Source organism: Ambystoma mexicanum, chromosome 3q, assembly GCF_040938575.1.
Source record: "Ambystoma mexicanum isolate Mex_15411 chromosome 3q, UKY_AmexF1_1, whole genome shotgun sequence".
Taxonomy (NCBI): Eukaryota; Metazoa; Chordata; class Amphibia; order Caudata; family Ambystomatidae; genus Ambystoma; species Ambystoma mexicanum.
In genome coordinates, this window is record NC_090926.1 from 721767974 (window position 1) to 721795773 (window position 27800).

General features: G+C 45.8%; 1 protein-coding gene across 2 annotated transcripts in view; it reads right to left on the reverse strand.

The window, feature by feature from the left end:
- The window catches only part of SEC14L1 (SEC14 like lipid binding 1), a 510699-nt gene that overhangs the window by 473433 nt on the left and 9466 nt on the right, over positions 1-27800 (reverse strand). Inside the window, exon 2 of one of the 2 annotated variants that reach the window (XM_069654651.1) lies at positions 1614-1704. In XM_069654651.1, coding sequence (XP_069510752.1) covers positions 1614-1676 — 63 coding nt within the window. In that variant the 5' untranslated portion in view covers positions 1677-1704. Of the gene's footprint in view, positions 1-1613; positions 1730-27800 lie in introns of both variants that reach the window. The other variant, XM_069654652.1, reaches the window with a different exon arrangement.

Below are 27800 nucleotides of genomic sequence, written 5' to 3' on the forward strand. Positions count from 1 at the left end.
TTCTTCAGAAAACATCACAACCCTGGTAGACACATTTCTTCCTGTGGGAATAAGATGCAGGTGTGCAACAGGTTAAACAAGCCTGGTGGGAGGGCACTGTAATTTACGCTGCCTTCATCCGTACCACTATGATCAAAACCATTAAGTGTCCTTGTCTGAATGCTTGGTTTGCATATGGCTGTTTGACCTTTGTACCTCCTTGACCATAATCAGCATCTATCACCCAGCAAAGGGACCTGCACATTTTCTAGATGAGTGGATGGAACAAGTTAAACCTACAAACTAGCAGATACTAAAGTCATCAAGAATGTTTATCCAACAAGCAATTCCAAGTTTTCACTAATCTATGTGACTCAATTTTAACATTTGCCCATCAGACCGCCACCCACAATGAAAGTCACACACTGGATGCTATTCTCTCATCGCCACTTTGGACTCTCACACCATGGCAGCGTTCGAAATTGCTAGGAGTCATTCAGTTCCTGGATAACGCCTAGAAGATCCTGGTTAGCTTGACACCAACAGCTACCAGGAGCTACTTTTGGCTCCCCAAGTCAAAGCCAAATGGTGCAACATAAATATACCTATCTGAAATTAACTCTATGGGCCTCATTACACGTTTGCTGGTATCCTGGCGATATATCCGCCAGGATACTGACAAATTGGATTATGGATACCAGCCCTGGTGTCGGATATAAATCCCCATTCCATGGAGTCGCCTTGGATTTTGTCAGTAATTCCAGTGATTTTAGCCGATGAGGTGCCCGACTTCCCTCTAGCTAGAAGCTGAAGGTAACTCAGGCCCCTCACCGGAAAACTTGTAGTTGGCTAGGGCAGAAACGTACCTCTAAACATTAATACTGGCAGGTTAATTCCACAGCGGTCAACTTGTAATGAAACCCTATGTTTATGGGAATTTGCATCGAGAGGTACATTAGTAAACCTCTATAACACATACAAAATAAAATTGCTATATGTACTGGACAGAAAGCTATAATTGCATCTCATTTGGAATTTACATTTTTTACATGCTATGTATTAGTGCCTCATTCAGCCGCAGCAGCAGAGAGCAAGAGAGTGAGCAAAGTCACATCACAGAAAAAGGAAGTGTTAGCAGAGATAGAAATGTGGCAGTAAAGAGACTAACAGATTAATGCAGTAACAGATGTAGTGGCAACGATAGTTAAAAACTAATGAAAGGTTGCAGCAAGACTGACAAACTGCCAAAAGAGAAATGTAAAAGAAATACAACTATTCCGAGCTGTGGAAAATTAGGCAGAATTGTATATACACTGCACAATGCCACAGACCAACCACAGCTTTCTGTCCTCTATAATCATTATGACGGCTATAAGCGTTACTTGTTTCAACATGCAGTATAATCGCAGCTGTAAGCAAATCAATATTAATGTCAATTAAGGAAAGAAACGCAAATGTCATTACCGTATCACAAAGCAACTTTAAAAAAAAAGAAAATATATATATATATATATTTTATATGTGACGCTAGATTTCCTTCCAAAGAATGCATATCAAATTGTACAACAAGAGATTAGGGGGAGAAGAACAATAGACAGATCTTCACAGGAAAATTAAAGTCGAGTGTTACTTACAGCCATAATAAGCTCAAAAGAGTGTTTATACACCCTCACGGGTGACTGGTATTTCTGCACCATGTTGCGCGTTTATGGGGGTTCCTCAAACCTGAAAAATACAAACCATTGAAAAACTGATCATTGTGTTAGCAAATCAATAGCGACTTCAAAACTCTCCAGTGCAAAACGATCTTAGAAGACCTCCTGCAACGGTACAGTTAAAACAGACATCTGATCACCCAGCTACTGACAGATCAATGAATGCATCACAGAGATCTGTGCCATCATGCAACCCATGCTGCAGCCATCATCTCCACCCTCCCAGGAGTGACCAATTCCCCTTCAGGGTGGCTGCCAAACAAGGACTGCCCTAATGTAGGAGAGGCTCTGAATGTCAACACTGGACGCATGGCTATATTTGAAACACAGAGTTTCACTTCCGCATTCATGGGACAGTCATAGCGCAAACCTAGATAAGCGCTTTATGACATAAGGGAGGCAAACTGATGGGAAATCCAGGAAGGGGCGGGGCATTTGTGATTAACAGTCAGTGGCAGAGGATGTGTTCTTTGAAGAACGGTCTTCTTCCTGAAATGGAAGAACACAAATGCCAGAAAAATGTCATTTTGTCATGTACTACTGTAGACTTCTGTGGTTCTAGCATCAGTGAGTTTCTTTCTGAAGACATTACATAGAGAGGGTAATTCCTAAAGAAGCAGTGAACGTCTGCAGTCACAAAAATGTACATCTCTAGAGTAACTTCTTGCTCTAGAATATACTTGCATACATTCCAAAATCAGAAGCACACAATACAGGAAGATTCTGGGAGTTTACAGGCTGACCTAATCACTGTTCAGAGTAGGGAGTTTCTCATTCTTTTTATCAAAACAGTCAGGGTGCAAAACTTCAGGTTTTGAGCCGACAAGCAAGGCACAGAAATACTTTGTCCATAGAGTAAGGGAAAGTGTGTGCGTGAAGTGAAGCAGTGTGCAGCAAGAAGTTAAATATCCAGGTATAGCCGTAACAACGTAAATTAGAATGTTTAAACAACCCCAGTGGCAAAACAGAAGAGCAAAAGAGATGAATTGATCCCAAGCCAGATGCAATAAAAAGGGATTCAGTTGTGATTTGCAAACCGCTCAAATAAATGGAGCCATCCTTCATGTTGCACAGACCCAAACGTACGTCTTTGGATTACATGGTTTTCCATGAGGCTTTCTCCCAGGCAGCGAAAAACTGTATGGTTCAGACAGTAGACTGCTCAGATTGTATACGATTATCCTAAAATAGAGAAGGTGTCTCTCAGGTAGCACAGACATGTTCTGACACAAAAGCTATCCCGTAGGTTATACAAAATCTTCGATATCAGTACTTTTCGGAGGTTAAAAAGTGTGGGCAGCAGACACAACTATCCATTGGGGTACACAGATTTGAAAGCTCAGAACTACGACAAATAAAATACTCAATTTACACAGATATTCAGACAGGCAAGAAAGTCACCTTCAAGCCACACAGGTATGCATGTTAAAGTTTCAGACAGTGGAACTTCACCTTCGGATTACACAAGGGCACAGTCATCATTTCACTGTGAAACGAAGGATGCAAGAAATATCTCGTCAAAAGAGGTCTTCTGTGTAGAGCTGCCGTATACAGACATACACACACAAAATATTTCATCTGTTAAGTCTTTCATCTTGCGTTTCAAAATGGATTACGTATTCCAACAAATGCTCAGCCCATATCACTTCCATACAAGAAATGGACATCCATATAACAACTGCACATACAGAAAAGGGGGGGGGGGGGCGGGAGGGTTGATTTCCCCAATAAAAAAAAAATCAAAATGATGAATTACTTGTTTAGATACTAATGTGAGATATGCTGACTGCTTAAACTGCCGCTCAACAAGTTTACTGTACCCTTGGTTGTGCAAGATGCTTTTTGTTTTCGTCTCCTTTTAACCTTCAATTTTGTGTGTGCTGTTCTAGCCATTTGTGCACTTTAAAGGGAAATAGTAAAGCGCATGCAATCTCGTTAGCATAGAGCTACTTTTTTCAATCTGGAGAAGTCGAATGGTGCCCCTTCCGGCTCTTGTATCCAGTGGTCATACTCGGCAGAATTAATCCACCTATTAAATGGGTCAATCTCCATTTACTTTGAGTCTTACTCTTCCTTTCCACATTCATTCACTTATTAAAAGAACTAGTCAACCTGATTTTGCCCATGGTCTCGATTCCGTTGATCACTGGATGGCTGGACATTAGTAGAAGCTGAATAAAGGCAAGTTAGAGGTCCTAGTGATGGCTAAAAGCAAGCTTTGGGGTCGACAATTGGCTTGTGTTTTGACCAGGATCTGTGTGATTAAACTGAGATGTCATCACTCCACCCACAGAAGAAACACTGTCCCGGTGTGGCCAGGGAATGGCAGCCGCTACCTAAACCGGACCCTGAGGGTAGCTAACGAGGGAGGATCACATGGGGGAGGTGAATCTCAGATGGATGGTACATCATGGGATGGGACATGGTATCCCCTTTCACTTTTAGGGATACCCCTTCCATTTCCCATGCCTTTATGGCATATTGTGCCGATTCCCTTCAACCATCCATAAGACCTAGTGGTAACACCTTCCAATACTCTACACTAAAACACCTAGCACTACCGACAACTCCCATTAATCTAGAAATATTGGGACAAGGAGGCTGAAATGGAGTAATGGCAGAGCATCAGGAATGAGAAGCCACAGATACGCTCTAGCGGTTGTGAGAGTATGATAGGTGCTAGGACATTTAAAAGCTTTGCCCAGCACGAAGTGGGAGAATGCTACATGGGAAAGCCTTGCCCTCTCGGTGGAGCCACAGGCTCAGGAGGAAGGCAGGAGACGGACTACTACAGAGGCTGGTTCACCATGCAGTGAATGCAAGAGGGAAGAACTTCCTAGTGGCCACAGGAACCTGGAAAAAGCCTCACCACCACCCGAACACGGCACAGGAGCCCAGAGGAAAGTGGGAGCCGCGAAGGACATGGAAGCTGTACAGCAAAGCCTGCAAGCGGGACATTGGGGTGCTGCCTCCAGTCTACCGCGAGGGACCAGAAGGAAGAGAGAGAAAGAGAAAGAGAGAGATGACCCTTGCCCCTGGCCCTCACTGGCAAGTCAGCCTTCCAGTTAGGGCCAAGTCAAAGGCCTTAAAACCTCATCCAAGACTCTTGGAGTCAGTCCTGGCGCATTTGGTGCCAGGCTCATAACCATCATGAAGACTTACATTAGAATGGGACTATTTAACTGGGGGGTGGGAGGGAAGGGTTCAGCCAACATGCAGGCACACACATAGCTCGGTTACAAGGAACTGAGCTATGCGGTCTAGTCTTTTGGGTGTGGCAGGCCTGGAACTACTTTGCCCGGACTACTTTACCTGAGACTATTTAAACCGCACCCAAACAGCAGAACATGCTTTGCGTTATTCTGCTGTGGGCAGCGTAACGCTCACCGTGTCCAGTTCTTTGATGCCAGCTTACCTGAAACCAAGGATCTGCAGAGAGAGAAAGAGCACTACGAAACATACCTGAACAGTATCCTGTCTTCAATCCATCGCTGACTTCAGTTCCACTCACCTGAAGGTACAAACTCCATCATCTAGCACCACATGCATCCTGGAATACCATAACCTGAAAAGAGGAGAAAGAAAGACAGCATTAGTAAGCGTTTACTCACGTTTCCTGGTGAATGAAGAAAGCCACACAATTCTTACCTGGGTAGTCATCTCCTGGTCAGTATCATTGTTGGAACATTACGGCGCTCAACGAGGAACATCGCAACCTGCAAGGAGAGAAAAGACACAGGTTAGCAATATAAAAGGCGAAACAGCGCCACGCATCGCTCATTACTCACCGGACAGCATCGCGCACACCGCGCTTTCGCCTACTGGCCCATGCTCATCTTCAAACTGCATGACAACACCAAAATACCTTTCCATACCTAAAAGGAAAGACGCAAGACATTATTCGAACTAAGAGGAACATAAGAACTGCATATAAAGACGTGAGTCGCAGCAGGCCTGGATTCCCACAGGGGGGCTTGCACCAGTGAAGTAACTTGATCGCTGCTCGCCCCCCCACATCTACGCACCCCTGCCACGAGGAGCACGACGGAGAATCCACCTTTTACAATATTAAGGTAAGGAGAAGGCCTAAAGGGGAGGAAGGAGTTGAGGCCAAGGGAGGTGGGAAAACAAAGACAATCTGGCATTGAATCCAGCTCTCCTATATTGCAGACCCATCTTTAACCAGAGGCCTTACCAAGGGACCGGGAGAGGGTTCGAGAGTGCAAATCATCCAACCAGGGCTGGGTGGCGTCCCCGTGGATACCAGGTGAGCGAGAGAGAGGACACTGGGGTGCTTCGGAAACTCTGCCAAAATATGACAAGTGTATGAAGTGAATGAGAAGGAATATGAAATCCAATATTACTCAAAAAGGGTTTACAGATGAACGTGCAACTGTATAAAGTAAATCAGATGAAATTCCCCGGCAATAGCAAGTCTGCAAGTGTGTGGAGTATATCATACAGAAAACCTTGGCAGGAAAGTATACCAGGCAAAGTCAAGATTGCAAGCCTACAAAGTAAATCCTATGAAAAGCCCTGGCAGGAAAGTACACCAGGCCAAGTCCAAGTTTGCAAGTGTGCAAAACCAAACCCATAAAGAAGTCCTGGCAGGGGAATACACCAAGTGGAAAAGAATCTGGCAGGAGAGTACACCAAGTCTGCTACGAGAAAGTACATCCAAGTTGGTTTTTGTATACAAGTATTTTGTTGAACAAAGAGCCCCAATGAAGATTCATGCCGTCAGGAATTTGATGGTCTTGAAGAGAAACCTGGGGAAAAGCAGTTGTACCATGGAACTATGAACTTCATCCTTAAGAAAAACCCGGCCAAGAGAGTGGTCCTCTGAACTGTGACCTTATCCATTTGGAACGTTTCTTTTGAACTTGAACGTTGGGGCACTTACAAGGCCAAATACATTACCCTTCACATATTAGAGTTGCTTCGTAGAATGTAAGAGCGAGGATAGGATTTCAGACACTGGGCATTTTGCTTTGGACATCTTGACACTGGACAGACCTTTAGTTATGGTTGAGGTAGGGCAAAACCTCCTAGAGTAGGTATAGTGAGGCCTTTTCGAACCCCCTTTTATTTTGAATACATGTTTATAGCCAAAACTAGGAGCTCAATGTGACCATGTTTCATTCCTGGCTCCTCACATTTGTCTATCCATTATCAGATCAGAGGGGTTTCCAGCAGCTGCTTCCTAGCTCTTAAATTAAACAAACTTCTCCTTTTGCCTACCAACCTAAGAGCCATTACGGTTTCTGCATTGTCATCTTCCACACTGGATTAGGGCAATTCTCTTTATTTTGGAAAACTGAATTACCCGCTATATGGTCTATAGAGAATGCCAAACTCGGTGGCATCTCAGACTACAAATTCTCCAAGGCACACTCAATTGCAGCCTCTTAACTAAACTCCACTGACTTCCTGTATATAAAAAGGGTTACGTTTAATTATAGGTTTCATCCAGGAGCCAATGCGGTTTCCACTCTCCAGTTTTCTAATAAAAGTAATGTATGAGAAGCAGCCTAGATCCAACATTTCGTATTGAGGTTGCTTTTCTTGACGTCAGTCGCAGTCCTCAATTCGCAGGGGTTGCAGGTTCGAGCTTATCTCCGGTTGGTGTCTTTCGCTGGTGCAAGGACACTCAGATGAAGAATGCAGCAAGATTTGATGCAGGACCCCTCTTGGGACACGACTCAGGTCAGGCAAGGCATTTCAGACGGTGGTCATCGCAGCACAGCAATGCAAAGGGACTCACTTGTCGTGGTCAGTTTCCCTCCAATCTCAGGTACCCTTGAAGCTAGGACTCCAACATCTCGCTGAAGTCTTGTAGGACAAGCTGAGGATCACCCAAGTCCCATGCCGCAACTAAGAATGGTGATGTTGGCAGCCCAAAATCAGAGCTGGTCAACCACAAGACTGTCCCAGGACACTTGCGAAGGCTCTTCTTCGCAGAGTACCGAGCAGACGTCAGGAATGGATGTTCCCTCCACTCCAAGGGTCGAAGCTCCCTCGCAGGACAGCTGCAAATCAGGAGCAAGACAGGGTTCCACCGGGACAGAAGCAAAAGTTGGTCACCGGGTCTCCTTCTGTCAGATCTCCGATCTCTTCAAGGGTCTCGCAGCTGGAGAGGAGTCTTGGCTCCTTAAGATTACTCCAGGCTCTCTGGAGGAGTGGGTGCAGGGGTCCTCTGCTTATCCTAAAAGCCAGGTACGAGTCGAAACTCCCAATAGCAGGACTAGCCACACACACACCCCAGCAGTGGTCAATCAGGACCACTGGGGGGGGGGGGACACTCATGAATACCACTCAGACACACTGAAACCAGTTTGTGGATTGGGACCAGAAAGTCCCAGCCCACATCCTGCCAGCAAACACATATAGCCCTCCAGTAGCCCGACAAAAGCTTTGGCTTTCCCAGCCACTGGCAGTCCAAATAAGGATTTCCCTAGCCTCACAGACCAGGAAGAAGGCTAAAGAACAAGATTGTCAAAGTACAAGCGAAACACCATGCGGCACGGCCATGTTTGAACACTAGCCACAGTTATTAGACAAACGCGGTAAGGCTAAAACGAAAAACACCAAACAAATGGTAAAAAGTCACTGATGCCAGCAGCTTTTCCATTGAGCACACCTAGAGTAACCAAAACTCCTTTAAGTATTCGAATAGGGCAAAAAAAAAGTGCACCCCATTGTCCTGCATTGTAGGATGCATCAAACAATGATAAAACGTTACAAGTGATACCAAGTTACCAAAAGCAGAAACAAAGTCGCAAGACTAAGGGGAACCCATGCTTCCCAGTATGGACAGCCTGCAGGACATGTCAGTTTCCCCATAACAGATGAGCAAAAGACAGTGTAGTGACGCTTAAGGCTTCATTGCACTGTAAAAAGTACACGCCAGGATCAAAAAATAAAGTTTGGGGGGCCAAAAACATTGAAGCAAAGGTGCAGTAAAGAGAAATGTTTCACAGCAACTACTACATCTGTTTTTTCCACGTGTTTAATGATTGAACACTAATAGTAAACATGTAAATCCGTGATTTACAGATGACAAGTCTTATATAAGTGTGTCAGATGTTCATTTGACAATACAGAATGGAGTGAGCAATAACGGCACAGGCGTTCGGATAGGCTGTTGTCTATAATGAGACCTGCCTTTAACTGAGATTCTGCCGCTGATAATAGGTGGATTTAATGTAAATAAGAAGCACAAAACCTTCCTTCCCCCATGCCTTTCTCTACGTAACTGCAGAACTCCGGAAAGAAGTTGTGAATGTTGCCAGTCTGTTCTTGCTCGTGTAGGCATTTTGGTGCCATCGGTTCAAAACCACAACTACAATTTTCTAAAGGATTTGACGACGGAAAAACAGCACTAAAAGCAAAAAAATGACCTGCCGCGGCAGTAAACATTTAGAAATGTTGTACGCTGCAAAGTACTATACTGCATTGCTCATAATCCAGATAAACAAGACACCAGAGTTGCACGTAAAAACAAGGTTAGAGCCGTCATTGCAACAACGATTAAGCAGAACATTAACGTACATGTCGAATGCTAGGTTATATTTTGGAATCGCTCACAGTTTTAATAAGCGAATCATGCATACATTAGGCACACGTGTCGATACCTGGGCAGTGAATTCAGCACCTTTAGCAGCGTGAAAACATGGTTAGGTCATCATTTAACAGCAGAGGTGTTTTGTAAAGCAGCAGGTTAAACAATGGCCATGTCCGTACAATAAACAGCTCGCAGCTGCGACAACAAAAAGCCTGCATACTTTCCATTTCATAGCGGCGGCTGTTGAATTTTTGAACTGGAGGGTCGTAGATATATGTGCCCAATATGCGAGAGCAACCGTGCACTGCGAGGGAGCAGAAAAAAAACATGAGATTCGGGGGGGTGGAGGATGGGAGGTGATGGGGTTTTTGAATTCTCTAGCATCCCCCACCACCGCCTAGAAAATGTTTAAAATAATCGGTTACATATCTAAAGGTTTCTTAACATTCCCACAATCTACATATTCTACAAATCCTGCCATCCACTGAAAGGCCAATTCTAGGACATACAGTAGCCACGTATGGCAGCTGGTATAAGCGTAGCAGTAAAAACATACCTCTAATAATCAGAGAGGAACATTTCAATAAATATAGTTGCATCTGCCTCGGAGAATAGGTCAAAATAACAAGTTACTGCATTGTCTTTTTCACAGTTGCTAATAAACTTTTTTAAGTTGCTAATCAACTTCCAAGTACTTTTTGTAAAAAATCCTTCAACTCAATTATGCAATATTTTTAATAATTCATATCAGTCTTTATTACTTGGGATAACAAAGACCATTGTCTTTACATATCTTTAAATATACTGCTTCATTTATCAATTTAAGAGTGAATAAAGACATTTTCCCTAGTTCTAATCTAATATTGGACACCGAAACGGAATTTGGTAATCCTTAAACCTTCCTCCAGTATGTAATGGATGGAATATTACTGGTTTTATAAACTTGCAAAATGCCTTTGAGACTACATCCATCATGACGACTGGTAAAACGCGGGATGCCCTCTGCTCATCCATGGGATGTAGACACACTGCCTGGCAGATGGCCTCCCTGGTCAGTCAGCATGTTCACGTTGCGGTTTTCTGCAACACGAACCGTAACATGCTGCCTAACAGAAGAGGAATCCTCTCCTATCAAGCAGTGGGTCTACACTGCTAACGCAATAAAGAAAGCAGACAGGCCAGACTTCCGCCGCCTCTAATTATTCTGCACTATGTTTTTAAACGGAGACTAAAGGGCTCCACATACAAATGAAAAAAAAGAAATTGTGCAGCAGAGGCTTGCTCCTAGAGGCAAGCAGCACAGTCCCCAGACCACAAAGAAAAAGGGTGGACTGTACTACTGCCATTCGGGCGAGGTAGCGGCCTGCCACCCTAGCAGGGGTAGGGTGCAGCACCCTCCCCCTAAATAGTTGTGGGCCACCGCTGTATGTGACAAGAATAATCCCCTCTGCCCCCCCATCTGCTTAGTCTTTATGGAAGAGTGAAACACGATCTTTTAGATCTTAGAGAAAAATAGTCAGCATAGCGGGTATGATGGATTGAATATGCCCAACGATATGCAGAAGCCTCCACAAGAAGAGACGCATAGATCCAGGTAATGATCCTCTATTAGGAGGACAGAAATGTTTCTGTCAAACACCCATGCAAAGTAGTTTGCAGACTATAGCCTTTACAAATGTAAATTACTGAGATTCTATCTTTTTAACACAGTCCCATGGTTACAGGAAGTATGCCACTAAAAGAACTGTGCAGTCAAAAGGGCCCTTAATTGCTTTGCCTGAGGTTCTACTGTAATGAGACGCACAAAACAACTCCAGTTTGCCTTTTGAACTTCACATTTCTGCAAGGACCTGTTGTGACAGTTTCCAGCTCGCCGGGTCCCCAGCGTCTCTCATTTGGGCTGTACCAGTCGTGCCCACTAATGGGTCCCTCAACCCCTGCTGACATGAAACCTGATGGAGGAGGGATGATCATGTGGGAGTCATGTTGCCCTGATCTGTGAATCTGAACTCATGGGCATTTGCGCAAAGGGCAGCGAGTTAAAAGCTTTGCCCATCTCCTGTCATTTGCCTGATGATTACAGTTGTTGGTAATCAGTGATGAGTCAACTGATGATTTATCCTTTGTTGTTAGTAATATTTGTTATTCAAAGTACTATTGCCAAATCCCTGTAATTATCCCCAGCATCCTTCTTTCTCAAGGAAGTTTAAAGTTCTTCATGAATTAATCAATTGAACCATGTCCATACAATGGTCTGTTCCTCTTGCTATATTTTAGATTTCAGCAGCACCTTTAAAAGCTCAATGTGCTACTTCATATCAGAATGTTATTTACTTAGCTCTACCCTTTTTGATTTTCTTTCTGACAGAAATGTGGTTCTCTCTGGTTTCTCAGCACTTTTTGATGAACTTTCACATGCTATCCACTATCTTTTACGTTATCAGAGGGACCAATTAAAAAGGTGTGGTCTTTGTGTACTCTATAAATCGTCTTTTAAAATGTAATGCGTACACGGTCTTTCTCTATTCTTTAATACCCATCTCTCACCTTAAATGTTTTTTTCTTATGCCATTCACCCACCAAAACTGTGTCCCCATATTTAAGATCAGTATTCAGATTTATTAGCCAATATTTTAACTAATTTAATTTATTTTATTTTCACATCATTCTTTGGAGATTTCAATTCATCTAGGACACTTACTTTTTCCAGTTCCAACTAAATTTAATATTTTGATTTAGTTCAGCATGTTGATTTTGATGTATCTCAAAGTAACCCTGTACAAATCATTTTATATTCTGATCAATTCATATTTATCCCCCAGTCTGATTGACAGGTCTGACCATTTTAACATTTAATTCAGAACCTCAGTATCCATTAACTTTAGGCAGGGTCAACATTCTTACTCGCAATTATCAATGCCACATCTGCATCAGACTCTTATTTATGCCGCTCATACGATTTATCATGAGACTGCTATATATGTGATTTCTAATTTCCATCAAGAAGTCACAATATTTTATTAAACAAGTTGCCCCACTCACATGGCTTGAAATGTGTTTGACTTCTTCAGCTCGCCGATACGGAAACCTATAAGGAGATATTGTTTTACCCTACGGCAAAGGTGATGGAATTGATACAGGAAGTACTGGACCAGGCGGAAAACAGAGGAGCCATATCGGAGAAGACTCACAAGTTTCTAGAGAATAAGCATCCCATATCACCGGATATATATATATATATATATATATATATATATATATATATATATATATATATATATATATATATATATATATATATATATATATATATATTCTACCAAAAGAGACTTTCTAACCGACCGGTGCGACCGTTTATTGCAGCATCGGGCAGTCTGTTGGAACCCTTGGCACATACCTGGATAAAATGTTGCAGCCTCTTATACAGAACACGGCTACATGTTTGAGAGATACTATGCACCTTCTACAGAAATTGAAAGATGTGCAATTTCAGGTGGGGCGTGACATCCTCTCCACAATGGACGTCACCTCCCAGTATACAAACATAGTCCACGAAGCAGGCCTGGAAGCAGTCGAATGGCTCCTATTAAGATCTGGGAACTGTCAAGGCGACCGGCTTTTGGTACTCACTTTGCTTAAACTTGTCCTGAATAACAATTTTTTCAAATTTGGCAACAGATTTTTTTCTTCAGATTTCTGGAACAAGCATGGGTGCGGCTATGGCCCCATACTACACTAATATCTACACGTACTACCTTCAGCACGAACATGTGCTATTTTCTCCAAGGTGGCAACAACATCTGTCTTTATATGTAAGATATATTGATGACATATCTGGGATCTGGACTAGACCGGCCGAGGAACTACAGGCATTTTTTGACATGATGAACCAAATGCACGCTAGGATCCGCTTTACAGTTGAAGCCAGCCAATCTGATTCATTTTCTTGACATTGAAGTCTATCCCAAAGAACAAGGGCTCCAAAGACAAGTGTTCAATAAAACAACAGATAGGAACAGCCTCCTTTTAGCGACCAGTTTCCACCCCCGGAGAACCATTAACAGCGTACTGATGAGTCAATTCTTAAAATGTTCGCCTATAGGAATAATAGAGCGCTTTGGTCCAGTTTGTTGAAAGCGGAGCTACACACACCGATGACTAAGAACATGTAAAGGTACTATACCATCAGAAATGCCCACACTGCGCCAATGTGATCCGAGGGAATAGCATCACGCATTCACACTCTGGGAAACCTATATGGTTAAAACACTTGCACCTGTGATGCCACGAATGTCATTTATGGATTAAAGTGCCCCTGTGGACTCTACTATGTAGGAATGACAACCAGGAAAGCTAAGACGCGGTGGTCGGAGCACAAGTCCAACATCCGTACTAATAACCACAAATCTCCAGTGGCTACCCATTTTCACCAGGCACGACACACTGTCGCGCAGCTTAAGTGTGTCATAATCGAGCAAATTAGATTGGGTTCCCGTGGGGGGCCTACATAGGAAGCTCCTCCAAAGAAAAATATTGTGGATTGATCTGCTGGACTCGCTTAACCCAAGGGGTATGAATGTGGATTTTGAGTTGATGTGCTTTATCTAAACAATGGATGGCCTCCTTTGAGGATGGCGCATCATAATGAGCTATACAATCTGGTTCTTCTTTGGCCATTAGAGCTGGTAATCCTATGGCTAAACGATGTGTTGACATACTTTGCATTGTTGTTAATTTACTGTACATAGGGCCAGATTTGGCTATTAGAAGGTCAGCGGGTTGCTCCCGAGAGATAGGGTCCACTTTACGATGTGAAAAGTTAATGCCACTCAGCCAGTACAGGCTTAAATTGATGTACTGTGGGATGGATCAAGATTGACTCTTCTGTACCTGTGTTCTTGAGGTGACTTATTAGTTATGTATGGTTTCGGTTATGAGCTAGGACTCTTAGTTATTTGTGTTTCATTACTCATGTATTATTATCACACTGTGGAAGTATGGGATCCTCTTTGAATATTGTTAACACTGCCACTTATTGAATTGTGGCTAACCACCCCGACTGTGAGCAGGATTTTCCTGCGAGATGATGGCTTTTTGGGTGACTTCGGGAATTAGCTTTACCTTTGACACACCAAGTTTTATTACATGTGTTCATGACTAATAGAGCCCGAGTACACAGGGGATTGTGACTGGATTCGAGACGACATAGGAACGGGGGCATGTTTGCATTCAATTAAGACTTGGTATTTTAAGTTTTGCCTTTATTATTATTTTTTGTTTCTAGAAGCATTCCACTCTTTGTATTTACAGGCATGTAAAAATCTTTGCTGCACCTTCCAGTTGGCAGGGGGGCCAGAGCAGAATTTCGTCTGCACTTCCCCCTTGTCTGCCCCCTACGCTAGATTATCTTATGCATCTTGGTGTACTAGTTTTAGAGGTGGGAGCGTGCTACACTTAGCACCCCACCAGTGAGTGGAAGAGATAGTGTATGTGGCCATCAAGGGGGCCAGAGCAGAATTCGTTCAGCGCTTCCCCCAATTCTGGCCCTTTTATTCTGCTCCACATGTACCAATCCCAGAGGGGATTGATATTCATCTGTTAGAGGGCAGAAGCACTTGCCAAGTAGCTTTGATACTCATTTACTGCTGCTAAACAGTAGTCCTGCTCTTCATTGTGATGTTCATTTACTTATTGTCACAGCGTTTGCCCCCACAGCACTTCTGTGCCCACTGGGTCTAATGCGGATGACAGATTAGGCCTACAACAAGAATGCGCCCATGCCGGTCTGGTAATGGTGCGCAAGCACAGGGTTGCCACGACTACCTATTTAGCTTTCCGACGACCGGCCGTGCATTTACTTGCAGCCGGTTGTGTCCCTTGGAGCTGTTCATGCCGTGAATCGAGTAAGTCTTTACAGCGGATATGTGGGTCTGCCGCATTGAGTCTGCTAAAGTGTGTACATACTGATATTGATGAGTCCGCTGCAGGCGTGGGGACAGGTTGTCTCAGACGGTCCCCAGGCTTTGCAGGATTATATCGCCCTTAGATCTACTATGGCATTGACTAGCATTTCGTTAGTATTAACGGCTCGATTTTCGCCCCTTTTCTGTTTTTTTCCAGTTGTTGCCGACCGTCTGACTACTCTACATTCCCTACAGTGGTGTGGATTTACTTCCCTTACCGGGTGTGTATACATGCAGAACCCAATGCAGCTTCTATATTGTCGGAGCAATTGTTTGCTTTAAGCCTTTGGTGATTGGCTATACTTCAGAGGAGTTTTTACAGTATGGTGTAATTAGCACCTTTTTGAAGATGCACCTTTTGTAGCCTTTGAGCTCTTTATGTGGTTTCAAGTCATTAGTGAATAGCTATAGTTAATATCAGTTCTCTCCTTTTATTAACAGGGTATATGAAGAATTAAGGTTAGTGCTTCTCTAGCTTTGAATTAGACTACAGCTACCTTTAGATTCAAGAGCACGTTCATTGATATACATTTATCTATACATTTGTTAGGTACGCACACAGGTGGATGTGCAGCGGTGAACAGAAGGCTTTCCTTGCCCGAGGCTGGATTGTGTAGAATCCGAAACGCGTTGGCTATGTACTAACTTCAAAGGAGCTATTTGGACTATTGAGAAATACTGCCCACTGAGTATCCGGTTTAGGGTACCATAAATTCATTGGGAGCTCTTGCGAATTCTATAGATACTAAATACAGGGATAGTGTATTCTGCTGAGATTCAGCTGTGTTATAAAAATTAATTTGAGTTACATGTGGTTGTTGCTTTGACTAGGATTGTTTATACACTAACTTTGTGATTATTTATGTTTGAATCCAGATGCTGATAAAATTTCGTTTTGTTTCTTTAAAAAATAATTTCTAACAAAACTGTTCTTGAATTTTTGGCTCCAAAACCATTTTTCTTTTTACTTTAAATGCTCATGTTGTGATTTTGAATATGAATATGGTCAACATTTAAATGTCTTATTTATGACAGTTGCATATTGAATATTTGGAGTCTGCTTCAGGGATCCAGTAATTTTTGCTGGGCACTTGTTGACAGACCATCTTATCAAATTTGGGTTTTGTGCCTTAGGAGTGCATATGGTGGTCCCCACACAGCAACGTATGGTTTTTGTTTGGTTTGACTTCTTCAGCGCCTTGATATTCCCAGACTTTAGTTCAGAATAAATGTCAACTGTGCAAACTTGAGAAAGCATAGTGCTGTTGTCCCTCCGTTCAATCTTTATCAGAGTTTAGGCTTGCACGCTGCCATTAGAAATCATTGGTAACCGGCTAACCTACCTTTTTTTTATATATCTACACGTCTCTTTATTAGCATTTTTGAATAAAAACACCAAAGATTGAACATCTGCACAATACGGATACCCACCCCCGCCACCCATGCAACCCCTGGATCAGCCCCACCCCCATTCGTCCCATATCCCGTTCCCATTCCAAACATTTCTACCCCCCCCCGTGCCTGCACCCCGCCCCACTTCCTACCTCAAATGCTCTTCCCATATTTTAGAATATTTCCCTTGCATTCCCTTTGTCCAGTATGCCACATTTTCCATACTTCGGGAGCGGTCCATACCTGCCTCCCAGTTCGCAAATATCTGTATGTCACCAGATCCCCACGTGGCTGCCAAGTCTTTAAGCCACCATGGTGGTGAATGCAGGCCATTTACTGTCCCATCTGGACCCTTCATAATCTCCAGAGGCATGTAACAGTTTGAGTTCTTTGGGGACCGGGCTTCCTAGGGTTCTAGCCATAATGTTAGTAACCCCGTCCCATACAGCCGAAACAAACCGACACTCCCACAACAGGTTATAAAATGTGCCCACCATGTCTCTACATTTAAGACACACATCCGATTCCGCCCCGCCCGTTTTGTAGAGCTCATCCCTAGAGTAGTATACCCACTGCAGAAATGTGTACTGGATCAACCTCATCCGTGAGGACATATTGGCCACCCTGGGGGCTACCATCGCTTCCACAGAGTCCTCACTTTCCAGGGGACCCAGATGCCTTTCCCATTTTTCTTTTCTGAGTCAGCAGGGGTTTCGAGAAGTTGTTGATGACCTGTATAATGTCGAAATCCCTTTCTTCGACAGACCCTCCACGAGTAGATTAATCTCCATCAGATTGTGCTCCGGAAGATCTAGATCCCCTCTGAGCTGTGCCGTGCACCAACCAAGTGTATGGGTATGCATCTTCAGGGCTCAACCCATATTTTTCTCTTAGTCCCGAAAGGACAATAATGTGTTGTTTTTGATCATGTCTCCCACTCTTGATATGATAGGGCATTTGTAACGCGCCTATACACAAGTGTTTCAAGGCGCGACGAGTCAGGGAGGGGGGAACATGGGGAGACAGACAAACGATCCTACTAGGCTATGTGTCATTCAGATCGCGCAAGTGCATGGGTAGGGGGGACGGGAAAAGTGCAAGGGGGAAAGGGAGAGGGCAAAGTGCAGTACAAAGTGATTAGTAAAATACAAGATAAATAATAAGGGCCAGCTGGTGGCAAGTGCAGGATAAGTGCAGACAAGTGCTGGGAAGGGGGGCTGTAGGGATACAGAGACAGTCCCGTAGTGCAGGGGTTGCCACGGAGGCAGTGCAGGGGAGAGTGGCTGGGCCAAGGGCCGAGATTGGCGAGTGGCCCAGTTGCTGATTCAGTACAGTTTCAGTGATTTAGCAGGGGAGAGAAAGCAGAAGCAAAGAGGAAGGTTTTGAGGTGCTTCCGGAACCGGAGATGGTTCTCCTCAAGTTTCAGGGAGGCAGGAAGGCTGTTCCAGAGGGAGGCCTCTGCTGTGGAGAGAGATCTCCCCCCAACACGTTGCTTGGAGAAGCGACTGACCCTGAGGGAGTTGGAGGCGGATGAGCGAAGAGCTCGAGAAGCAAGATATTTAGGAAGAGAAAGTTGAAGGTATTTTGGCCCAAGGCCCCAGAAGGCCTTGTGAACAATGCAGAGGGTTTTGAACTTAATCCTCGCAGCCACAGGGAGCCAGTGTAGCGATTTCAGTCCTGGAGAGATACGTTCCCTGGGCTCGAGGCCAAGGACAAGTCTCGCAGTCCTGTTCTGGATGAGTTGCAGCGGGCGGAGAGTAGAGGCAGGCAGATTTAGATAGAGGCTGTTACAGTAGTCCAGCTTCGAGAGAACCAGGGTTCTGGAGACAGTGAGCTTCTGGGGGAAGGAGAGGAAAGGAAGGATACCTCTGAGGAGGTGCAGCTGGTAGTGTGACTTCTTAGAAACGTCCGAAATGTGAGGAGAGAAGGAGAGTGTGGAGTCGAAGATGACCCCAAGGTTTTTTGCCTTGCAGGTAGGAGCAGGAAGAGGATCAAGAGAGGCCGGCCAGAGAGCTTCAGGGAAGGAGGGAGTGGGTGTGCCGATGAGTAGAATCTCAGTCTTACTGGCATTAAGGCAGAGGTCGTTGGCGGCACACCATTCCTGGATAGCAGAAAGACAGTCAGAGATGAGGGAAGGAGAAGAGGAGGCCGAGGGTAGCCTGAAAATGAGCTGGGTATCATCCGCATAGCACTGGGGCAGAGAGCAGCGATGCGGTGGGCAAGAAGTGCCAGATACTGGTTGAACAGCCAGGGAGAGAGGTTAGAACCATAGGGGACACCACAGGTAGAGAAAAAGATGTCAGAGAGGAAAGACCCCAGTTGGACCTGGGAGGGTCGATTTGAGAGGAAAGAGGTCAGCCAAGCCAGAGCCTGACCAGTGATACCCAGGTTATCACGGAGACGGTTAAGCAGGATGGTATGGTTGACAGTATCAAAGGCAGAAGAGAGATCAAGCAAGATGAGAACACATGGAATGTTAGAGTCAAGGTTCGAGAGTAGATCCTCACGGATGTTCAGGAGAGCAGTTTCCGTGCTTCTGGCGGCTCTGAAGCCAGACTGATGGCCATGAAGGCTACCAACAGCTTCAGCATGGAAATTAAGCTGGGAGATGGCCAGTTTCTCCAGGAGCTTGCCCAGGAAGGGAGTGACAGAGATTGGGCGATAGTTAGCTGGGCAGGAAGGGTTTCTTAAGAAGGGGGTGCACAAGGGAGTGCTTAAGAGGGGATGGGAAGACTCCAGAGGCGAAGGAGTGATTGCAGAAGTCAGCAAGGGCAGGAGCCAAGGAGTCGATGTGGTCCTTGATCGTTTTGGAGGAACAGGGGTGGACCTGTTTTGACGAGACTTTCATAGATCGGACTGGTCTCGAAACCTTGTCAGCAGAAAAAAAGGGAAAGGCAGAGAAGGAGAGAGGAGGGGTGCTGAAGAGGGGCCAGAGGACGGGCAGGGAATAGTGTGGGGGGGGGGAGTGATAGGAGGAGAGTGAGGACAGGATGTCCTGAGTTTTTTAAATGAAGTGGGAGGCCAGTGCCGTACAGAGGGCCTGGGAGGGGACAGGAGAGGTAGATACTGCAGCAGGATTGGCCAGCTCCTTGCAGATTTTAAAGAGTTCGGCCAAATTGTTAGATGCCGCAGTGATGCGGGCTTGGATAAGGGCTCTCTTCTTGGTGAGAACGGAGAGCCGGTATTGCCTTTGGAGCAGGCGACAGGCCAGTTTGTCAGAGGATGAACATGAAGCACGCCATTTCCTCTCTGCCACCCTGCACTTGCGTTTAAGGGTGACGAGATCAGAGTCATACCAGGAGTTACATTTGGCTTTGGGCTTCAGGCGGATTCTCATGACAGGGGCAAGGATATCAAGAGTATCAGATATAGCAGAGTGGAGAGAGGAGAGGGCTGTGTCAGGATGGGAGTCAGCCGAGGGGGGAGGAGGGGGCGAGAAGGTGGCAGCGAAAGCCTCAACTGACACACGCTTCATGGGTTGGATGACAGAGAAGGAAGGTGGCAGTGATGAGGGTGGCTTTGCCTGTGGGGTAGGGAGGGTGAGGTGGGAAGAAAGGAGAAAGTGATCACTCCAGGAGAGAGGAGTGGAGAGAGGGACAGAGAGGGGAAGGTCAGAAGAGATCAGGGCATCTAGAATGTGCCCTGCAGAATGGGTCTGCCCAGACGGGAGAATAGAGAGAGAGAAGAGTCGCAGAGGTCGTGAAAGAGTCCAGAGAGGGGGGGGGCATCCAGGTGGATGTTGAAGTCACCAAGAATGAGGAGTTGAGTGGTTGAGGACAGGAGTGAGGAGGAGAGGTCCGCCCACTCGGAGAGGAAGGAGGAAATTTGACCAGGTGGCCGATACAGTAGCCACGGTGAGGGAATGGCTAGGAGAGGGAGAGAGTCGGCAGACAAGACATTCGAAAGAGGAGTAGGACTGCGTGGGAATTGCCGTGGCAGGAATCCACTCAGGGAAGATAAGGGCCACACCCCCCCAGCACGGCGGCTTTGAAATGGAGATTCGATGAGCAGGAACTAAAACCAGCTCCTGAGTGTCAGGCATCACCCAGAAGGCAGGAGCTGCCAGAGATACTCCTTTAATTTTCGTCCATTTTCTATGAACCATTGTGTATTACAAGTGTTCCAATTCTTCTTTATTTACATACTCAAAGTTAATGGCCCAATTACATATTTTGAAGGGATCTAGGTGCCAAAAGTAGCTCATTGTGGAGGTCGTTTTCAAGCTAACCAGGCTCCAATATGCTAGAAGTGGGAGCTAAATAGCTCCAAGCTACCCTCTAGTGATCCTGCCCCACTCCAGCGCGATCAATTGCCCATTTTCGGGACTTCCTGCAATCCTGGGTTCCCCCACAGCAGCAGGAATCTCGTAATTTTCCCCTTCCACCTCATACCCGTGTAACGTCCCCTCTTATGTGTATCAGTTTCTATCCCGCTGGGGAAGCTGCCGCCACCCCGCCGCAGCATATAGTATTAACAGTGGATCAGTGTTACGCATTGCCTCCAATCCTAGTTTTATATGAGGGAGGTCACTTCCCCCAAACAACCAGTCATTCACAACTATTAACTGAGCAGCCCAGTAGTTCATCTTAATATCTGGTAGCCCCAGACCACCCTCCCATACTGATCTCGTCAACATATGCAGGGCTCTACGTGGGGCTTTGGTGTTCCAGATCACCCCTCTAATCAGGGCATGAATAACACCAAAGTACTTGCTCGGGAGTTGGACCAGTGTATTTTGCAGTGCATATAGTAATTGGGGAAGTGAAATCATCTTTAATAAGTGGACTCTTCCCCAGGAGCGCTACCGGCAGCTATTGATCACTGTTGGGGAGGGGGGGGCGGGTAGTGTCCAAGTATTTGAACCCCCTACCCCTTATCAGCTCGCCGGGGACAATCCCGAAGCACTTCTTCCCTTCCTCCCTTGACCAGCGTAACCACAGATTTCCCCTAGTTCATCTTCAGAGTACAGTACCACCGGAATTCTGGAAGTATCTCTATAGTATGAGGCCAGATCTTTCCATATTCTCCCCCCACCCCAAGTATATCAGGAGGTTATCCGTTTATAGGGATATCTTGTCCTCCCACCTCCCGGATCAGCAGAAACCCTCAAACTAAGTGGTCTGATCTAAGGGCTTGAGCCAAGGGCTCAATCGCCATGAGGAACAAGAGGTGCGACAGTGGGCATCCCTGGCGTGTGCCCCTCAGGAGAGGAAATACACGGCACGTGTAGAGCCGCTGCACCCATTTCATAAATTGTGGGCCAAAACCCCATCTTATCCATGACTGCCCAAAGGAACCCCCACTCCTCCGAGTGACGGCCTTTCCCCGACTCTAGTAACATCTCTAACATAGGGTGGCTCACCTTGTCCGAGATGTTCCACCAAAACTCAACTGGAAACTCGCTGGCGTTTCCCCCCCCCCCCTTGTAAACTGTGGATGGCCCCTTGATCTCTTCTCTATTTCTTGTTCTAGGTTCAGGCGCTCCTGTTCCCCCAGCAGAGGTAGGTCTATGGCTGTCAAGTATCTCTCAATTTCCCCGAGTGTCTACGCTGGAGCCTCTACGTAGAGGGATTGATAGTAATCAGCAAAAACTCAAGCTATTACATCCACCTCCCTGTACTCCCCTCCGCCCCCTCTGTCCCGTCCAGAAACATCTTTCCCTTTTAAGCTATGCAAGAACCCACCCCCCCCCCCCTTTGTCTCCCATTTCACAGATCTGTGACCACCTGCCATAGGTGACTTGTTGTGCCTCCTCTCAGCCTCCTCCACCGCCTTTCTTCTCCAGTAACTTAATCCTCTCTGCCTCATGTAGCCTTAATTACACACTTATCCGTCCCCCTAATCATCACTGTGTGGGCCTCCCAGATCGTAATGCCGCGATCGACTGTGCCTCTATTTAACGCAAAGTACTCCTCAGTCCCTTTGCACAGTTTTTCTTTTATCATCACATCCCCCAGGTAGTACGCATTCAACCTCCACTCCCCTTCCCCAGCTTTGACCAGTTGAATATACAACAGGGCATGGTCTGACAGCCCCCTAGACAAATATCTCGCTTCGACCACCCTGCCAATGAGTGTAAAGGGCAGAAATATATAATCAAGCTGCGACTGGAAGTTATGGGCCCCGGAGTAGTAAGGACAGTATTTCTGACTTAGGTGCAGCTCCCTCTACGCATCACGTAGCCCTGTCGTCAAAGACAATGCTGCAAGCCTGGTTCTAACCCCCCCCCCCCCTCCACAACGCCCTCCTTGCAACCATCTGTTCAGGTCCCCGTTTAGGACATCTTTAAAGTCCCCGCCCATAATCGTAATGTCTGCCCCATGTCTTGCTAGAAGTGCATGAATTTCAATCATCACTTAGTGTCGATGGCGCATATGCGCTCAATATCAGGATGGATTTTGCCCACAATTCACTCGTGATCCCAACAACCCGCCCTTCCCAGTTACTCATCTTGTCTATTGGAAGAGGAACCGATGTGTGCACCAGTATCGCCACTCCCCGGGATCCTCTGTAGTACCCTGCATGCTCCACTACATTGAATTGTCCCTTGCCTAGACATTTGACACACCGTCCCCATCAGGTGGGTTTCTTGCATTAAAATTATCTCTGCCTTTTGGTCTCTTTTATACCGCATGACGAGACTCTTAAAATGTATCCAAAATGTCATTGACATTCCATGTCATGCATCCGAGTTGTCCATGTTCCCTCCCCGTCCCCGCTGCCTTGTACATTCTTTTGGCCAGTGGGCGCCCTGGTGTGCTGGCGCAGGCTGGTGGTGGGCATCCATCTCTGTTCAGTAAAGAACAACTTTCCTTCCCACTGGACCCCCTCTCTGCTCTCCCCCCAAGAACAATTTCCTTCCCCCACCAACAATCCCTCCATCGCCGATCCCATTTAAACTCCCCCTGCCCCCTCTACTTCTCTCCAACTAGAAGCATCCGTCGCCCTTTTAACAAAAAAATGGTCCCTCTCTACAAACCTGGAGCCGGGACTTGGTGTGGGGGTACTGCGTGTAATGTTCGCTCTGCCCTTACTCCCACGTTCAGGCAGCCGTCAGAATTCTTCCATTTTCAGCTTATTGCTTGAAGCCGTCCAAATACCAGAACCATATATTGTTGCCAGGAAGCCCATTCAACTATTCTCGGTACCCCCCCTCTTCCCTCGTTCAACAACTGTCTGTGAGCTCCCTGGCTCTCGGGGATCTGGTTGGGCCCTCCGAGCAGTCGCTCACTGTGGTTGATCCTACAGCTGCTCAGCAATGGTCCCCACCCAAGTGGTTTGTTGAAAACACACACTCCCTGTGGTCGACAAAGTCTTATGGTAGCTGGGATCATCACTGTGTACTGCACAACCTTTTCTCTACGTTTCTTCTTCACTGCGTCTACATACTGTTGTGTTTTTTGCACTGCCTTCGTAAAGTCTGGGTAAATTGCAGCTACAGCCCCATTGTACTCCAAGGGCCCTTTCTTTCTTGCCATTTTGAGGATGGCGTCCCTGTTTGGGTAAATGAGCATTTTCACAATCACTTGTCTGGCGGGGCACCGTGGGGTGGTTCTCTTCCCGGTACCCTGTGTGCGTGCCCCATAGAGAAGAATTTTGAAAGTCCCGGGGTTTCATCCATTCGTGGATCAATTCCATCAGAAAGAGCTCCTTTGAGGGCCCCCCCTCTTTCTCTGGTAACCCACTCAGCCTGATGTTCCGGCAAGAGCGCCCTTCGGCATCCTCTATTCTTCTCTCCAGCATTGCTGTTCGCAGCAGTAGAGATTGCGTGTCTTTCTGAAGTGGGGTTAGCGCATGCACAACTGCCGATATATGCTCTTCAGCCTCCTGCATAGTGACCATGTTTTGCAGATCTTTCTGCAAGAGTCCAACTTCAATACCGACCGTATCTATCCTCTGCCCCAGTTGGACCTTGTATTCCTGAATGGCTTTGAGGATATCTTGAGTGGCGCAGGAATCATCCTCCCTTCTCCCCACTTAGCCTTCATGAGCCTCAATGGAGGGGCAACCCGCCGAGATCCCAGGGGTGTATGCGTCTATTTTGGTTTAGGTGCTTGGCTTCCTTCCCTTTAGTCATGTCTCCTTTCTCCTTATGCACCGTTGCAGGGGTTCTGATACTACTATCCAAAGCCCACAGGCTTTGCGGCTCCATTCACCCAGGGAGATTGTACTACACCCCCAGCACTTCCACTGATGCGCACAGATATCTTGTGCGCTCAGTCTATTTAGAGGCGCCTCCGCGCAGTTTGTACTTGTTGCTCCGTTTGTCTTCACGCCAGCTGGCCCTTTGCTCTCTGCAGGGTTGAGAAGGTCAATCCCCGGTTTCTGGTGGTGGTTCATTTCTGTCCAGGGGGTCACTGCCCTTCACGCCGCTCGACTCTAGCCTACTAGGACCCTTCAATTGATCACAGGGGTCCTCACCCTCGGGTGGCCCCTCCAGAGGCCCTGGGTCTTCTCACTGGACTCCAGCCCTGGGCAACTCAGCGTTGGGCTGGTGGGTTCAGCCGATGTAATGCTGTGATATGGTACACCAGATACTAGGTGCCCTGCCGCCTATGCAGATTTCTTGTTCACTGGCAGTGTTAACAGCCTCAAAAGGTTTACCCGTCCTTACTGCACAGGAGGGCTTTGCTTTAGCTTGGTTAGGATTTCTATTCATGTGGAGTTCCCAGTCCCCCACTGAGAGTCACGAAAAAAGAAAAGGTTCCATGTATTGAAATGCCAGAGATTGCTGGCAACTTCGTTCAAGTTAGATGTCAGTTTCACTCCAACTGTGATATTAGCGAACCAACAGCGGCTATTTGATGTCACTTTCTATCCCGCAGTCACCGCAGCTGTAATGGTCTGCATGTGAAGAGGGAGAACACGTTAAAGCCGCATTGAAGCCCGCAGGCAGGGAGTTGCTCAGGATTGACATAAACAGTACAAGAGCTGGAGGGGAAAAAGAAGTCCACACTGTCGTCCTTCCACTGTCGAATCTTCATCTGAGGCGTTCAATGCGCCACACAGCCTGCAAGGTTTCCGCCGGCTTCTGCTCTCCTCCAGCATTCAGTGCTCTCCAACGTTCGGCTTAAGATCTTGTGCACCTCCCAACGTCTCATCCTGCAAAACCGAGCACCCTATGGCCGCTACAATACGGCCTAGGAGCACGGTTTCAGGGCAGAGCGACGTGGGGAACTGCTACTGTATGTCGTGCACCACAGTGCCCCCTCAATTAACTACATTTTAATGCTTTGTCGATTAATGCTGCCACTATTCAGCATGACACTGACCTCCAACGGATAACCCTACTCTAGGGGAAAGTGGCCTTCCTACAACGTGGCGAATGTAGTATTTAATAAACAAAAGGAAAGCTATATATAAAGTGTCAATAATAATAAAACACAGGAAGAACTTATAAAGCACACAAATGTGAAATATATATATATATATATATATATATATATAATCTGCAACTATCACTGTAAAATTTTGCCTCACACACACATTCATAAGACCAGGATGATGCCATTATGCATGGTTTAACTTCCTGCAATTAGCACGCTGGTCAAATAATCCAACTGTCGTGCACTCTTGGCAATGCCGTACTTGTACAAGTTGCTGTCCTACAGAGGCTAATGTCTGCCAGACATTCATCAGGGGCTGTATATTTCCACTTGCGTGTAAAGTGCTTAATGGCTGGAACTCTCAAGGCTCTCAAACTAGGACTTCCCAATGTACCCTGAATGGATAGACACAATAAAAATGCTTAATGGTCTCTTGCTAGACCTTCAACAATCCCATCCCCACAGGATTTATAGTATAAATGATAAATATATATCCAATTGGTGCGTCTGGAATTAATCGCTGACACCACCAATAACCATATATGTTGTTGACGCAATCTCTTGTTACTTTAAGTGTGTCAAACTCTCGCCCTCTTGCTATTTTCAAACACAAAAGGGTACATAGAACCCAAATGTTATAGATAAAACCACTAGGTGCTTGCTGTGTGCATAAAACTCTCTGTGCATGCACTTAACTGAAGAGCGGAAGGGGCTTACCTCCAGCTAGATATCAGAGGTCATCATAATTGCAGATGCCCCATTGGCCTCCAAAGTTGGCTTCCCTTATCAAGATAAAATAGTTACTGCTGCCTCAATAAGACAAAACAGACAGAACCGGAATGGTGGCATGGTGTAATGGTCAAAGGGACACTTACTTGCGCACTACCAGAGATTATTCAGGTCTGGCCTTACTATGATGCAATCCACCGGCCGTAGATATCACAAGGAATCAATCCCAACTCGCTTGTGGAAGACTGCAGACAAAAAAGGTACAAATGCACAAGTATAATTACAAGTAACCCCCAACCTGAATTGCATACCATATCAGACTACTAACTCGTATTTTATGGAATACTCACCGAGAAATAAATGCTGCAAAGTCGCAAGTAGTCAGTTTTCCTCTAGACCGCCAAAACCCGCACCCAAAATAGCCGCCGTATTTAATGGTGACGCATCACTGTGATGACATCTATCACAATGACATCAACGGGAATGCATCAATAGGATTCGGGATGTCAGCCACTAAGTGGCTGCATTTCCCTTTCTATATGATCTAAATAGACCAGTGAAACCCAAAAACGACCTGGTCCAGACCGGTAATAAACTCATTCGAGGGTAAATAAGTAGACACCAATTTAAGTCATCTAGAGCTCAAAACGGTCTCCAACTGGTGACAAATATCGAGGGGTATAGTCCAACTTCACATAAAGGGGCACTGAGCCTAGTGGTGCCCGGGAGTGGGCTGGACAATGAAGAAAGAGACCCAATTAGGCAAACTAAATGGGTATTTGATTAACATGAAGAACCAAACCAACGCACCCTGCAGACCATGGGTGGATCTTATTGAGCTCAGATCAGTACTCCAAAAGCAAAAAAAGACTGGTGTCAGTCAGGTCAGAGCTACATTTGCATAAAAGCATACATGATAAGAAGAGATGCAAGGGCACCCCATGTGCGTAGGTAATGTGCCCAACAATGTATTGTAACCACAGAGCACTACTGGCAACTTCCAACATATTGAACGAGAGTGATCCAACCATAGACGCTGTTGTATGCTCTCCATTTAGGCAACATTGTTCCACTCAATGTTCTCGTTCAGACCCACAATATTACTTTTAGTAAAAAGAAAATAAAACAATTC